At 46.3% G+C, this 14300-nt stretch overlaps 1 protein-coding gene across 3 annotated transcripts in view; it reads right to left on the bottom strand.

Moving 5' to 3' along the window:
- zfyve16 (zinc finger, FYVE domain containing 16) overlaps window positions 1–13306 on the bottom strand; it is a 30190-nt gene extending 16884 nt beyond the window's left edge. Inside the window, exons 1-5 of one of the 3 annotated variants that reach the window (XM_080835694.1) lie at window positions 13156–13306; window positions 11571–11678; window positions 9230–11301; window positions 7994–8090; window positions 1062–1238 (exon numbers count right to left, since the gene is read on the bottom strand). In XM_080835694.1, coding sequence (XP_080691820.1) covers window positions 1062–1238; window positions 7994–8090; window positions 9230–11301; window positions 11571–11640 — 2416 coding nt within the window. In that variant the 5' untranslated portion in view covers window positions 11641–11678; window positions 13156–13306. The remainder of the gene's footprint in view (window positions 1–1061; window positions 1239–7993; window positions 8091–9229; window positions 11302–11570; window positions 11679–13155) is intronic. The other 2 variants (XM_080835695.1, XM_080835696.1) reach the window with 2 other exon arrangements.
- Between the last annotated feature and the right edge of the window lie 994 nt (window positions 13307–14300).

The raw sequence follows: 14300 nt of genomic DNA, 5'->3' as shown, positions 1-14300 counted from the left end.
TGAAAACGAGGACCAAAATATAGGCCACAGATATTATTAGGATTAACTCTGAAACCAAAAAATAAGGGCACTTTCCTGATTTGACTGTAGTGGTAAGATGATTATCTGCTGCCACTAAAATCATAGTTTTAAAGCCCATACTGGCTTTGTATGGCATGCTTTCAATGAGGGTTTACAAATGTGCCTATTGCACGAGCAGTCACGTCCACTCGTTACTCCCCTCAATACGCATCTGATCCTCTGCAATTAGCTACATTTCCAATTTGCCACTGATCTCCATCCTGTCCTGTGAACTAGATCTCATGAAATAGGCTTGCTTTCTGTACAAGACAACAACCCTGCGAGGTGCTTCTTCAGCTCATTTTCTCTTCAGCTAATAACACAACTTCTGTGACATTACCTGCTTCTACTGGGTCTGTCTACAATGGACCCTAGAACACAAGTCTAACCCATTCATGATGAGGTTGAGTGGAAGGATACTGAAAGAGTACATTGAGAAATTAATATAAATGATCCTCAGCCACCAGGCTAGGTTGAGAGCGTGGGGGTTGGTGCTTACTGTCGGAGATTCGGATGCATTTACTAGTCCATCCCAATGCTCTCCCCACTAAACTGTCCCAACTAGTGCTCGAATTACAAAGAAAACGCACAATAGTTGGTAGGGCCGACGATTTTTTTCACGATAACAGAAAATGGACGGAATCCGCGCAAGGTACCCTTTGAAACGGAATTGCAACTTTTCAGACGGAAACATCATTTTGTGCATCAAAATCGCCTGAATTCCCCTGTACTTTGCCCTCTAAGCCTGTATCTGTAAAATGCAGAATAGTTGCCAACTGTTGGCCACGTAGCAAAGGTCCACATCACACCAAATTATCAGCGACTTATATACCAGTACAACAGGGGAAGATGCTAGTCTGTACTTCAGATTCTAGTAACCCAGGCAGATAACCCTTTTTGACTCTCCAGTGACATTCAGTGGGTGTGGGGCTGCCAGGCATGGGAAATGCCATTGGCCAATAGAAACGACAGGTAAAGGTCACAGGTTAAAATGTTCGTACCGTCATTGCCGGGATGCTTTAGCACGGAGACGGGCACCATGACAGTGGGCGGGGGGGAGTTGAGGGTGCCAGCGGCGCGTGCCTGCTGCAGCGGGGGGATGGTGGAGCAGTACTCAGACGGCACGTTGGGGTTGGGGCTCGGCCCGGTCGGGCTCAGCATCCTCTCCAGGGCCCGAGCTGGACACACACACACACCCACACACACACACACACACAGAGGGGATGAACACACGCACGCACACACACACCCACACACACACACACACAGAGGGGATGAACACACGCACGCACGCACGCACACACACACACACACACACCCACACACACACACAGACACACACACACACACACATACAGAGGGGATGAACACACGCACACACACACCCACCCACACAGGCACAAACAAACAGAACAGATGAGTTTCACACAGGGCCACTTGCTCCTCCATCTGCTGCTCCACATTTAGCTATTGGCTCTTGAGGATCCCGATGTAAAACGTCCCTGCCTTAAATCAGCCACACAACAGAAAAACAAATACGTCACTATATTGCTATCTAGTAAAATACCTTATAAGACGAAACTCTTCAAGTAGCAATAAATCTGGGTCTGTTGTTCATGTAATTTCCAAGGATGCAATACTGGAAAAAGCTCATGGAAGTCCTCCAACCAGGACACGTGTTTGTGGCACACTCGCTTGGGAGGTGGAAAATAAGTCACCTCAAACCCTTCCTTGTGATTGGTCAGTTGCAGTGGCAGTAAATTCATGACATCACCCATGGTCCTCTTGGCAATAAAGCCAGCGTGTCAGTTCTGTCTCAGAAATAAATAACAAGCTCCTCCAACCGCAGTAGCTCCCTATTATTCCTGCAGACCCTGGCTCTCCATTTCCAGCAGACGGTTATGTGGCAGTCTTGAGGGACAGGGACCAATCAAAATGAAACCAATGAATAGGGCCACACCTTGAAAATCCAAGAGAATTGTGCGAAGATTCTATTTCAACAATTAATTTAACAAAATTAGATCATACATTTTTACGATGAATTATAAACAAGTGATTGGAATTCAACTTGGCTTTTCCCCCAAAGGAATGTATTATACTGGATGGCTACTGCTACCACACACACACACACACACACACACACACACACACACACACACATTGGTTTCACACACACACACACACAGACACACACATACACTCACCCAACCAGAGTTGAGAGAATGCAGTAAATAACATCATTAGGGTGCTAGCTCCAAGTATTGCACCTCAGAGCAGAACCGTCAGGAAGACCGTGACCATTTCATAGTTTGTGACCACTTTATAGGAGGGTCATTTTAAGTAACTGTGTGATACAGACATAACTCCTGAATGAAAAACAGAACACCTTACTGCGAGACCTTGTCTGTCTTCACCCCTGCTCAAAACAAGACATTCACGTTTACCAAGCATCTCATAGCTATGACCTTATCAAAGACCCAACTTTTAACATCAAACCCGGAGCCAACTCATGGCGACCCCACAAGAAGGAGGGGGGGGGGCTCTGCTGTGTCACTGCTGGGCACCGGCATAGCAATGAGACCCAAGTCGCACCAGCCCCCCCCCCCCCCCCTTGCATCTCCTCCTGCCCCTGTGCCAACCAGAGTGAGCCTTGCTCCCGACCATCACAGAAGTGCTGAGTAAGGCTTGCTTTGCATTACATTGATTAAGCATCGCACAACGTCATCGACCTGATTACATTGGCAGTGGCTACCAATAGCTGCATGACACAGGGACTAGGCATGCTGTCTGCACACACACACACACACACAGACACTCGGACAAACAGAGCTAAGATGACACAGGAGTACTGTTCTTTACAAACACACACACACACACACTGTAAACTTGCTCTTAACTGATTAAGGTTGCCAACGCTGTGAGAAAGGTCAAGCCTGTGACTTTAAGCGGAGAAATGTCTCGCGTCTCAGCAGAAGGTTAGAGAGCTCTTTCTTCGTCCCTGCTGGGCACCCCTCCACTGTTTACCAAACAGGCGAAGAGAGAGGCACTAACGTAAGCAGCGTCGGGTAAACAAACCTCCTTGAGATGTCCCCGGGACACCAATTTATGCTCCGCGCATCTCTCACCATCCCTGTTAACCGGCTACGATAGAGATGAGCAGTCAAAAAATTATGAAAAATTAATTTGCTGCGCCAACGTGTCTGCTAGCTTCAGCCCCTCAGACTGACTAACCTCTCTTTCGTCTCTCTTTCGTCTCTCTCCCCTCCTCCTCAGTCTCCTCCTCAGTCTCCTCCTCCTCCTCCTCCTCCTCCACACTCTTACCGTGAGTGTGCTTCGCTCCGTGGCCAGGGAGCTCTCACCTTTGAGCATCTACCCGCGTTCGCTGCCTCGTCCCGGGACAGACTGCCTTTGACCGGTGGCCCGCGCCGATGATCTGAGCGGGGGGAGGGAGGGGGGCGGTGACACCATGACGGAATGCTCCCTCAGAGAAGAAAGAGAGGAGGTGCGGAGAGGTAGAGGGAGGGAGGGGGATGACTGAGTCCCCACAGAGATCCGGTCTGGCTTTTGGAACTCAGCAAGGATGACGACAGTTTTTGATCGCGCCACTCTGCACACACTGTTTCAGTCAGACACACACACACACACACACACACAGACCACGCCTGCGAGAGTAAGCCAAGATGGACGAGCCCCGTCTGCTTGGTTGTCATTGGCTTGGAGTGGGAGGTGTGAGGGTGGTGCTGACAGGAGCGCACACACATAGAGGGGGAGAGAGAGAGAGAGAGAGAGAGAGAGAGAGAGAGAGAGGGAGAGGGAGAGGGAGAGGGAGAGGGAGAGGGAGAGGGAGAGGGAGAGGGAGAGAGAGAGAGGGGTGTGTGTGTGTGTGTGTGTGTTAGTGGAAGTGAGAGAAGAGATGAGAAGACCACAGGAGAGGAACAGAGGACACAAAGTAAGGAAAGAGGAGTAAAGAATGGAGTGAAGATAAGAAGAGGGGGATGAAGGAAGAGAGAGGGAAAAAGCCAGTAGTGGAAAGGAAAGATACTAAGGGAGCAACAACATAAGAGGGGAAAGAAGAGAGTAGCATCTGAGCCCATCCCTAAGACAGCAAGCATCACGCATACTGCACCAGGTGGCTCCGTCCACACACACACACACACACACACACACACACACACACACACACACACACACACACACACACACACACACACACACACACACACACACACACACACACACACACACACACACACACACACACACACACACACACACACACACACACACACACACACACACACACACACACACACACACACACACACACACACACACGTCAAGGACGCGCGCCAGTGCCCTGTCTCCACCCCACAATCTCCGTTTCTTTCGTCTCCCTCTCCAGCTCATATCAGGCCTGTCCTTGTGATTAACAGCCTGCAGCCTCACAGCCCTGCTCCTCACGCCTCTCTCCTGACCGTGCTATAAAACACACAGACACACGCACACAGAAACACACACACACAATCGTGCACGCACACACACGCCTCACCCAACTAATGACTGAATCCTAATCCGTTCAATCACATTTCTCAATGTTGACCCTCTTTTATTTTTACTTCACCTTCATCCTCGTCTTCATCACGAGTCTTGCTCTCCCAGGGGAATCAATGCTGGACTGCTGCTTGCTTGCTGGCCTTTGGCAAAAGCTGTCCTAATTTCAAGCCAGTGGCCAGTTGATGCATGTGGACCACAGGATTAACATAGTTTTACTTTTCTGTGGAGTTCATTTGCCGTTTTAGAGTGGATTGAGAGCCTCCCTAGATTACCAGCCTCTCTCTCTCCAAATGAAAACAGTGGGGATTTGTTTTCCAGCCCAGCCACTTTCTCCTTCATGACCAACAGCCTCAGGATTTAGAACAGCTTAAAGACAACAGTCAAGGACATTGTGACACAAAATGAAAAAGTGCGTCTATAGGCTTGAAGACCCACTTCCAATGAAAACTGTGTTTTGCAATCACACAGTGGCCTCCGTGTAACAGTGCACTCAGTCAACATGCTAATCCAAAATCTGAGTGCATGGTGACCTCTAATGACCTCTGCATCTGATGACCTCTGCAGGGTCGTCTTCTTTTAGACCTGTAGATGCTTCTTGGTGCTCACCTTTTACATGGCACGAATATCCTACAAGCTGTCGTCATAACTACCCTCCTCACTGCTATCCTCAGCATATTCCTCTCTTTCAAATGGTGGATGACGATGTAGGCTGACTTTTTTTTTCCCTGGTTGAGCCTGCGATAAGCTGTTTGAATCCAAATGTCAACAGCTGGCTTTGGGTGAGAAGTCTCTGTTGTCATCTTAGACAAGATGATGGGCATCAGGGATGAGAGGCCAAAGTTGGACAGGGGGGATCTGTACTTATTTTGTTATCATCATTTTGTATATCAATCAAATACATTGTAAGGGACGACGTCATCACTTTGTGGATGTTGGAGTAACTATCTGGATTGCTTGTCTTAATCAATCTTGTCCCCGCCAGCTTCAGCATTTAGAATGGTCTCTTTCCGGTACTTCACCATCAAACAGAAATGCCCATTGTCCACTTGCTACCATGAGCTCATCTATATATTCACCAACAGTCACCTTCTCTTAACGGAAGTGCAAAATGTTAAGAATGTTGGCTAGGAAACACTGAAAACGCTGTTAACAGTGATGTTTTTGGTCCACCATCCCTTGTAGCGACTTGAATTTGTCTGGAATATTTTCAACACAGTCCCTTGCCTCCATGGACCTAATATTGTGAAACTTCCCTAGTGTGACAAAGTCAAAACCATTCTGATCACAAGTTTTCTTTAGACAATCTGTTCTTTTTGCACTTTTGCAGCTCAAGTTTTATTCAGGTTTAGCCTTGTGTTTCTTAGAAGGTGGTCAAATGCCATAGAAATTACTTTGTGTAGCTTGCTTTTTGTAAATGTTCATGAATAGATAAAAATCTTACAAGTTACACAGTTACCAGCAGATGATGAACAATAACACATTTGTCATATGGTTATCATACCAGTGATGCATGGGGAATATTCTAATGTTTCAGTAGGTAAATGTGTCCCAAAAATGCCCAAAAAGTGGGTACCCAAAAAACGACTCTTCAAGTAATACATATTGGCACCACGTATGTGCCCCCCTGGACCTCTGATGCAAACCTCAGAAAATTCTACAGAAGCCGACATTACTGACACCATGTCATGCATATCCGATGCCGGTTGGCGAAGATGCAGGAGCTTATACAATACACGGCGTACAACTGTTAAATGCTTTGCATAAGGTAGTTCAAATGTTGTGAGACTCAGAACCCATTTACAGATCCAATGCATTCCATCACTGTCCACTAAGTTACTTTTGATGAAAAGTGCTGACAAATCAGACTATACAACTATATATAGCTATATAACTTCCCCGAAGCATCAAGGATAATTCCAATTCATGGTTTTGCTTCTGCATTTACAAAGCCACATAGCCACCGGGTGAAAACAGGATGTTTATATTATTGGTAGACCTCCCCGTTTCAACTATTTTACATCTCTGTAGCTTCAGTCACCACCACATCTCCACCTCCTGTGATTCATTTTCTAATCTCTTGACTTCCTCTAAAAGGGGAACAAAACAATCTGAAGTTTCTTAGAACCACAGACCTCCGCTGAGCCAAGCCAAGCGCGGCCAAGATGACAAGCATGCAAATTTATAAGCAGTTCTATCATACGGTTACAGTAAGTTAGATAATGGAGCTTTCCATCAATAGCAGGCTTATTTCTCCCTACAGCTTTTAAGTAAATGATTGTATTGATTCTTCTCTGACCTTGCATGCAAACCCCACACTTTGAGCTCGACTAGAAAAAAAACGTACACATAGTGCAAACACACACACACGCTCTGACACACACGCTCTGACACACACGCTCTGACACACGCACTGACGCACCCGCGCTCTGACACACACACACACACACAACCTCTGACACACACATACACCCTCTGACACACACACACACCCTCTGACTGACACACACACACACACACACACACACACACACACACACACACACACACACACACACACACACACACACACACACACACACACACACACACACACACACACACACACACACACACACACACACACACACACACACACACACACTAGCAACCAAAAAACAATCCACAGACAAGCTACCTACACTCCATTATACTGCCTCCATCCACTGCCTCCATCTCAGGCAGATTTATTCTATGGACACTACAGCATATCATGTGCAGCATACTGGCCTCTTGGCTCCTAACCTTGGGAAGAGATTGTGTAATCTCAAGTCTGATCTTCCCCCCTTGCTCTCATTTCCCTCAGGGGTGATTCAGTGGACACGCTCGTGACTTCAGCGATCAATACACGATTCTGTGACATTAAAAGGTACAGTCCGTGATCCTAATTCCATACACTTTTTGCCAAATTTAGAAAATTGTTCCTCAAGGTCTTTTAGCTGTCTGTTCAGTGTTTGCACACAAAAAAATAACAGCCCTGGCTATATAAATGGGAAACAAACAGAGTGGCTAGGACCAAGCCATAAACAAACCCAGCCAACCGACACAGTGTTTCAGAGGCACAGGATTGAAGGGAGTCTGCTGTGAGTGGAGTCAAAAAATGCTATTGAATTAAGAAGACCGACGCATCCTGAGGGCTGCTGTTTACGTCTGAACAGATGCAGATTCTACAGGGCGGCATCACCCCAGTGCAGTATTCTCACACACACACACACACACACACACACACACACACACACACACACACACACACACACACACACACACACACCTCTGTATCATGTCACAACAGACCACATGCACACACCAGCAAACAAACAAACAAATATAAATAGACACTCACCTCTCTGTATGGAGTCATAGCAGACCACACACACTCTCGCCTCCTTGTCCAAATACTTGAGTCGGCATTTCCTGCTGCAACAGACGGCGCAGTACACCTGCCAAACAGGACAGGACAGGACAGTGCAAGCATTAGCAGCCCTTCTGCATACAAATTAACTTTATTAAATCACACCAAGTTATTCCCAACATAGCCTTAACCCGAGAGACAACCCAAGCCCTTCCAGTCTGAAATCCTGACACTTTTCTTTTAAAGAGCCTGTTGTAAGATAGGTAGATAAATAGTACTTTTTATATTGATATTAATCCCCTATTGATCCCCAAAAGGAAACTGCAGGGTTGCAGCAGCAATTCACATAAATCACAACACACATAACTTACATAAACCACACACACACACACACACACACAAAATGGAAATAGGTATCAAACACAGTATTAACAAATTTGCTTGTGTGTGTGCGTGTATGTTTTCATAATAATATAATTTCAGGTATAGCTCTAACTGTGCAAATTAAATTTGGAATATGCATTGTGAAATGCCACTCAGAGGATGAGCCAGCCACAAAAGATTGGGTGTTTACGGCTTTAAATAACAGCTTTGAAGCCCAGTAAGGACCATGGTGGCTAATAACAGCTTTGAAGCCCAGTGAGGACCACGGAGGATAAAATTAGAAGCCGCTGAGTCAGGCTCTTTTTCCTGGACTTGTTCATCTCTATAAATTTAGCGGGCCGAGGACCTGGACACAGGAGTGGCGTTATGTAACGTGTGTGTGACATGTGTTGTGTTGTGTTGTGTTGGGGACCCTGGCCTCTGTTTTCCTCCCCAGCAGAGATGGGATCACGGGGGAGGGGCTTATGCCAGGCCGGTACTGTTCCTTCCCCTATTCCCAATTCATACACACACAAAATGTAACACACACACACACAGACAGACACAAGATGCATACCTGAAACCTAACCCACCCATTAACACATCCTTGAATAAGGGTTCGCTGCTATAACCCTGCCACTCCCGTTTTTACAGAGAATAAGGAAGATAATCTCATGACTATATGTAGTAAGATACAAAATATCACTAAAGCAGAAGTTGTGACTTTTTCTGACGTGATAAGGCACAATGGAGAGGAGCAGGCCCAGCTCACATGGCCCCTTTAGGCAAAGAGTACTTCACAGATTATGTGTACTGAACTAAATTACTTGATTTCATTATTGGGAGGTGGGAGTCAGGACTTACTTTTCCACAAGCTCGACAGTGATGCCGTCGTTTCGTGAAGGTGAACTTCTGTGCACAGTTCATGCACGTGGGTGCCTCAGAATCAGGCACCCAGGAGGGCTGACTGGACCCCGGCCCCCCTTCCTCTGAATGCCCTGCCTGGTCCGGAGATGCTGCCCCTTCTCCAGTCGTCCTCCCAGGGTAAGGGGGAGGTTCTGAGAGTTCGTCATACTCCAAGCTGGACTCGAAACGTTCCTCATTGGGATAGTGAGAACCAGGGACCTCGCACTGTGGACTAGGGGTCTCTCCACCGGGTGGGGAGTGGAAACTGTTTTCTTCGGGTTCCCCTGGAGTGGACGCTTCCTGGAGGTCACCTTGGGTCTGCATCGCTGGTGGCGATCTTGGGCCCTGGCCAGAGAGGGTTTTCGGCCGGGCACCTCCAAAGTACAGCTGCTGAGTGGAGTTGCAAGTGGTGTTGGGGACGCATGCAGCTGGTGACATACCTGGGGTACCAGGGTTGCTGTCTTGGGATGGGGTGGATGGGTGGGAGCTCTCTTCCGCACAGGCAAAAGACTGGTCGCTCTCCGGAGAGGCAAAACTGTCCCCAGGACAGCTCCGAAGCTCCCCTTCCAGTGAAGTGTCCACACCCATATCGCCATTTACCTCTGAGAAGCCATCATCAACTGCATTATCCGAGGAAATCTCTGAATGGGTCGAGTCCGCCTGGGCCTTCAGAAAGGCATCCAGTTCCTCATCGGTCACCATGGCAGCTTGTTCACTCTCCGGAAGGTAATCGTTGGCAAAGCCAAACTCAGACTGATAGCTGAAGCCATCATCGGAGCGTGGTGATTGGCTGCTCTCGGGTAGGCTTCCGCAGCCCATCTCCTCATACGGAGACAGTCTTCCACCAGGTACCTCACCTGTGGCAGGTGAAATGATGTGAACAGGTGAAGCCACATTGGAAACCGAGGTAGGAGCCATCCCTTCAGACACTTCCTCAGGAGCCACCTCCAAACTGACAGGGCCCTCCAGACTCACACGCTCTTCTGACCTTGCGCCGCTTGCGTGAAACTCCTGGGTTGGTGGCTGAATGAGCGGCTGCTCGGGTTCAGCTTCAGAGGAAGAGGCCCCAGCCTTTTCTTCAGCTTCATAGGCCTCTACCTCTGAGGCCTCTCTGGAGCTCACCAGAGACCCACACATGGACACGGCCATGGGGAGGCAGGACATGGAAGTCTCCACATCAGCAGAGGGACACACAGAGCAGTTCTCTAGCTCCTCCGGGGAACTATCGCCCAACTGCTGTGTGTCAGCTAAAGCAGCCTTGTCTTCTACAGCAGCATCAACTTCATCTCTGACAGAGCTAACCTCTTCTACAGCTTCCCTACTGTGATTGACAGGTTGGGCAACCATATCTTCCTCAGCGGGGGGCTCAGTTAGTTCTTTCAAGCAATGTGTCCCATCCAATAATGTATGGCTGTGTAGCACCTCCACACCATCAAGAAGTAATGGTTCTGTGTTATTAGTGGTCAGGAGGCTTTCGTGGGGGTCACCTAACCTCTCCACACCTGCGGGGAGGATCACATCTAGCAGACTGAGTGAGCTAGCAGGGTCAGATCCCTGCTGAGCCCTGTCAGAAAGCAAGTTCATTCCCAGCCCGTGAGCTCCTCCGATGGGTAAGGCCAAAACTGGACTACTGAAGTCCACCAGAAGCTCCTCTTCCAGCTGCTTCTCTGCCTCCTCCAGCTCTCTGAAGGCATCATGGCTGTTCACTGCTGCTGAACTGGTGTCATTGACCAGATCGCACACAGGCTTCAAGGCCCGGTCTGGACATGGAGGCGCTAGGCTCTTGTTTGCCCGGCCATCCACTGAGGAGAGTAGATCTACCCCTGTTAGGGGTCTCTCTCTTGCCTCAGGGTCTCTTTGGTTTTTGCTTGCGCTTGAGGGGGTGGTAGCTGGGCAGTAGTGGAGGGCATTGACATCTGGCAGAGAGTTGGATACTCTGGGTGGTGCAGGCACAAAACACTGAGAGGCACCTGGATAGGGAGGTGGAGGTGGGCGCTCAGAGGGTGTAGTTGGCTTGCAGTCAAGTTCTTCTGAAGAGAGAAAAACATTAAAGTGAGACTAAGGCCAAAAGTCTGTTTTTCTCAAATATGTCCCATTTCATCATCATTCTATGAAACTGATGTTTAACTCTAAATAGTGTAAAGCAAAGTCATGTCAATTCTGTTAAGTGTACATAGTTCTCTTTAATACAGTGCAGCTGTGCTGTTAGCACAAAACATTTGTGGATGAATGACATTGTAGAGTGGATCCATAAAGACACAGGGACAGAGACTAAGTAGTTGAACAGCATTCTCCTCACCTGTGTTTAATTCAAAATCATCCAGCAGCTTGTCTAGGTCACACACAGCAGCCTTGAAAAAGCTATCCATCCTGGGGGTATGTGACAATCCACTCACCCCTTACATCCCTGTAAAATGAAAATGAATAGATTATGTATTCAGTATTATCATAGACATTCGCAAGTTCTGATAGCCTAATACTCTGATAAAGCAGGACTTGATCAATATGGATTGCAATACACTTAGCAGCGCCTCTCTATATCTAGCCACAAAAATGACGGTATCTTTTCATAATGAGTCATGTCTACACAAACAATCGATCATCTGCGGTACAACAACTAATGGCCTGTGTCCTCCACACACTTAAGCTAATCAGGGATAAACGCTCCAGGGCAGGTTCACAGCAGGCATGTGACTCGAGGGCAACGTTAGAGGAAAAGTTGCCAACTACTATCTATTAGGAGTGGCCGAAAATCAGCCAGATTTCCATCTTGGTAAAATTGGGGCAAAAAATGTCAGGCAGTAAACTTGCAATGCCAAAGGGAGAAATAGGTTATCATTTAGCTAAGGGGGAGTATTTCCTAAAAGCACACAAAAATGCTCAACGTAATAGTCTTGCTGACAGCATGGTGTCTCATAGTTTAACCTAGTTTTGTTGAATATTGGTGGTGCACATGTAATACTGGGGGCTGACGTAAGCTGCAGTGACTCGTTCAAATGTGACCAAATTCATTTGGCTGAGATTTATCGAAAACGTGTGGTCGCCTTCACTCTCCTGCTCATCTGGCAAATATTCCATCAATTTAGCTAACGTTGTCACGTCTCCAGTACAGCTGATTTGGTTTTCTTGTGATAAATATGTGCACACGCAATAAATCTCACATTACTTTAACATAAAAAGATGGTGCTAGAAGAATGTCACTTATCTTAGCCAGCTACCACAGCTAGCCTGCTTACTAATTCACATAACTTAGCGACACATCTTGAAATAATTTGGAACCGTTTTGGGCTTTGACAATCTGAGTCATGGATAAGTAATATAACGCTACGACGTGATTCATTATTCAAACTACCATGCTTACTAGTAACGGTTCATGTCAAAATTGAAATGGAAAAGCACTTCGCTAGCTAAGCGGTTAGACTGTTAGTGGCCAAATGTTTAGGTAAACTTATTAGCAAACTAGCTTAGCTGGGTATTGACCTAGAATGTTTGTTTGCTAACAAGCTGCTAGCAGAGGTTTTCCACAAAGTAACGTCAATGTATTTCCATTGTAGAGGGTAATGATACATTTTGTAATTTAAATACTGTATTTTGTCAACTTCAGCAACTTACGAGGCTAGTTAACATATATGACACATATATTACATCAGGCTCAATGTTTGGGATCTAACTTTAATAGCTAAAATGCTAGCTATCTCAATAATTAGCTATGCTAGCTAGCCGGGCCGGAGGACATCATTAGGTCTTTAGCAAGGGAAAATGAATCTTCAGGATAATTAGCTTGACTGGCTAGCCAGTTAGCCAACCCTCGTCTTGGCCAACTTGACATGCTAATGTTAGCAAACTGTCTAAACATAACAAACACAACAAATTAGTTTCGCTACCCAAGAAAGCTTCATAGCGCTGATGTCATCCGTTGCACTGTCGTCTGGATCTTCAGATCCTCGCAGAGATATTTCAGAGGATGTCAATGAGATCGTTTATTTCCACACAACTTCAAAGTCACATAAACACCTACTGCTTTCCTCTGACGACCATCTTAGCCAGCTAGCTAGATGAAATATGCGCCTACCTCCCTACCGGTGTGTATTTCGAGCAATAGAGTCCTTAAAGAAATAGCGTTGTATTTTTGCGACAGCCAGAAAACGCTTAACAGAAGTGTTGTCTCGTTGTCTCAATAACTCGTTTTTTATGTTAAGAATTGAAGTGTAGGCCCTTCCACCTTATTGTTGTCCCACCTTAGTGGCTGCGCAAATCATGCTACTCTTGAATGAGGGAAAACAGCAATCGAGCAGTAAAGCAGTGGACTGATGCAGTAAAGCAGTTGACTAGTAGGCTACAGTAACAGTAAGTCCATCCAGGGTCTTACATATTTTGTTGCAGCCAAAAGTGATTCAATTTGCGGTGATTTACAGTGTTTTTATTATTATTAACTTGGATAAACATTTTAGGCTAATTTGTGAAAAAGCATGATTTAATTGTAGAGGGACTGAATAGTACTCAAATCATGACCTCAATAAATGTTTGTATTTGTTGGTAGGCCATATGAAACGGATAAATAAGCAAAGATGTAAAAATCTAAAACAAAACTAGTATGGGAATAGACTTCATCATACTTCATGCCTTGTTGAGGTTTGTAATCATCCAGCAGAAAGAGCTATGTATTCTCTAATTGCAATTCAAGTGTATTATTGTGTAGTTATTGTGCCATAAACCTGCCCCGCCCCTGTGTTGTGTCTATTAGTATCCTCTCCACTCCTACTGCCATTTTATGTAAAGGTGTTTTTGCTTGTAATCAACTTTATCTCTATCAGATACAGGCTATTTCCCCTCTTTCCTTATTTCCTTAGGGGGACATCTCATGTGATTTTTCTGGGTGCTTTACCATATTAAATGTAGCCTGTTAATCTTTAATCGTTAATCTGTTTATTACAGATACACTAGTGTATGAGCAGTATAGACAAAAAAACAAGGGGAAGAAGTGACAACAATGTCTGCAATTATGAAAGAAGTTAGAGATGTAGAGAGG

Source organism: Sprattus sprattus (genome assembly GCF_963457725.1).
Source record: "Sprattus sprattus genome assembly, chromosome: 3".
Taxonomy (NCBI): Eukaryota; Metazoa; Chordata; class Actinopteri; order Clupeiformes; family Clupeidae; genus Sprattus; species Sprattus sprattus.
Note: the sequence above shows the minus strand (reverse complement) of the source record. Positions and strands in the feature narration are given on the sequence as shown.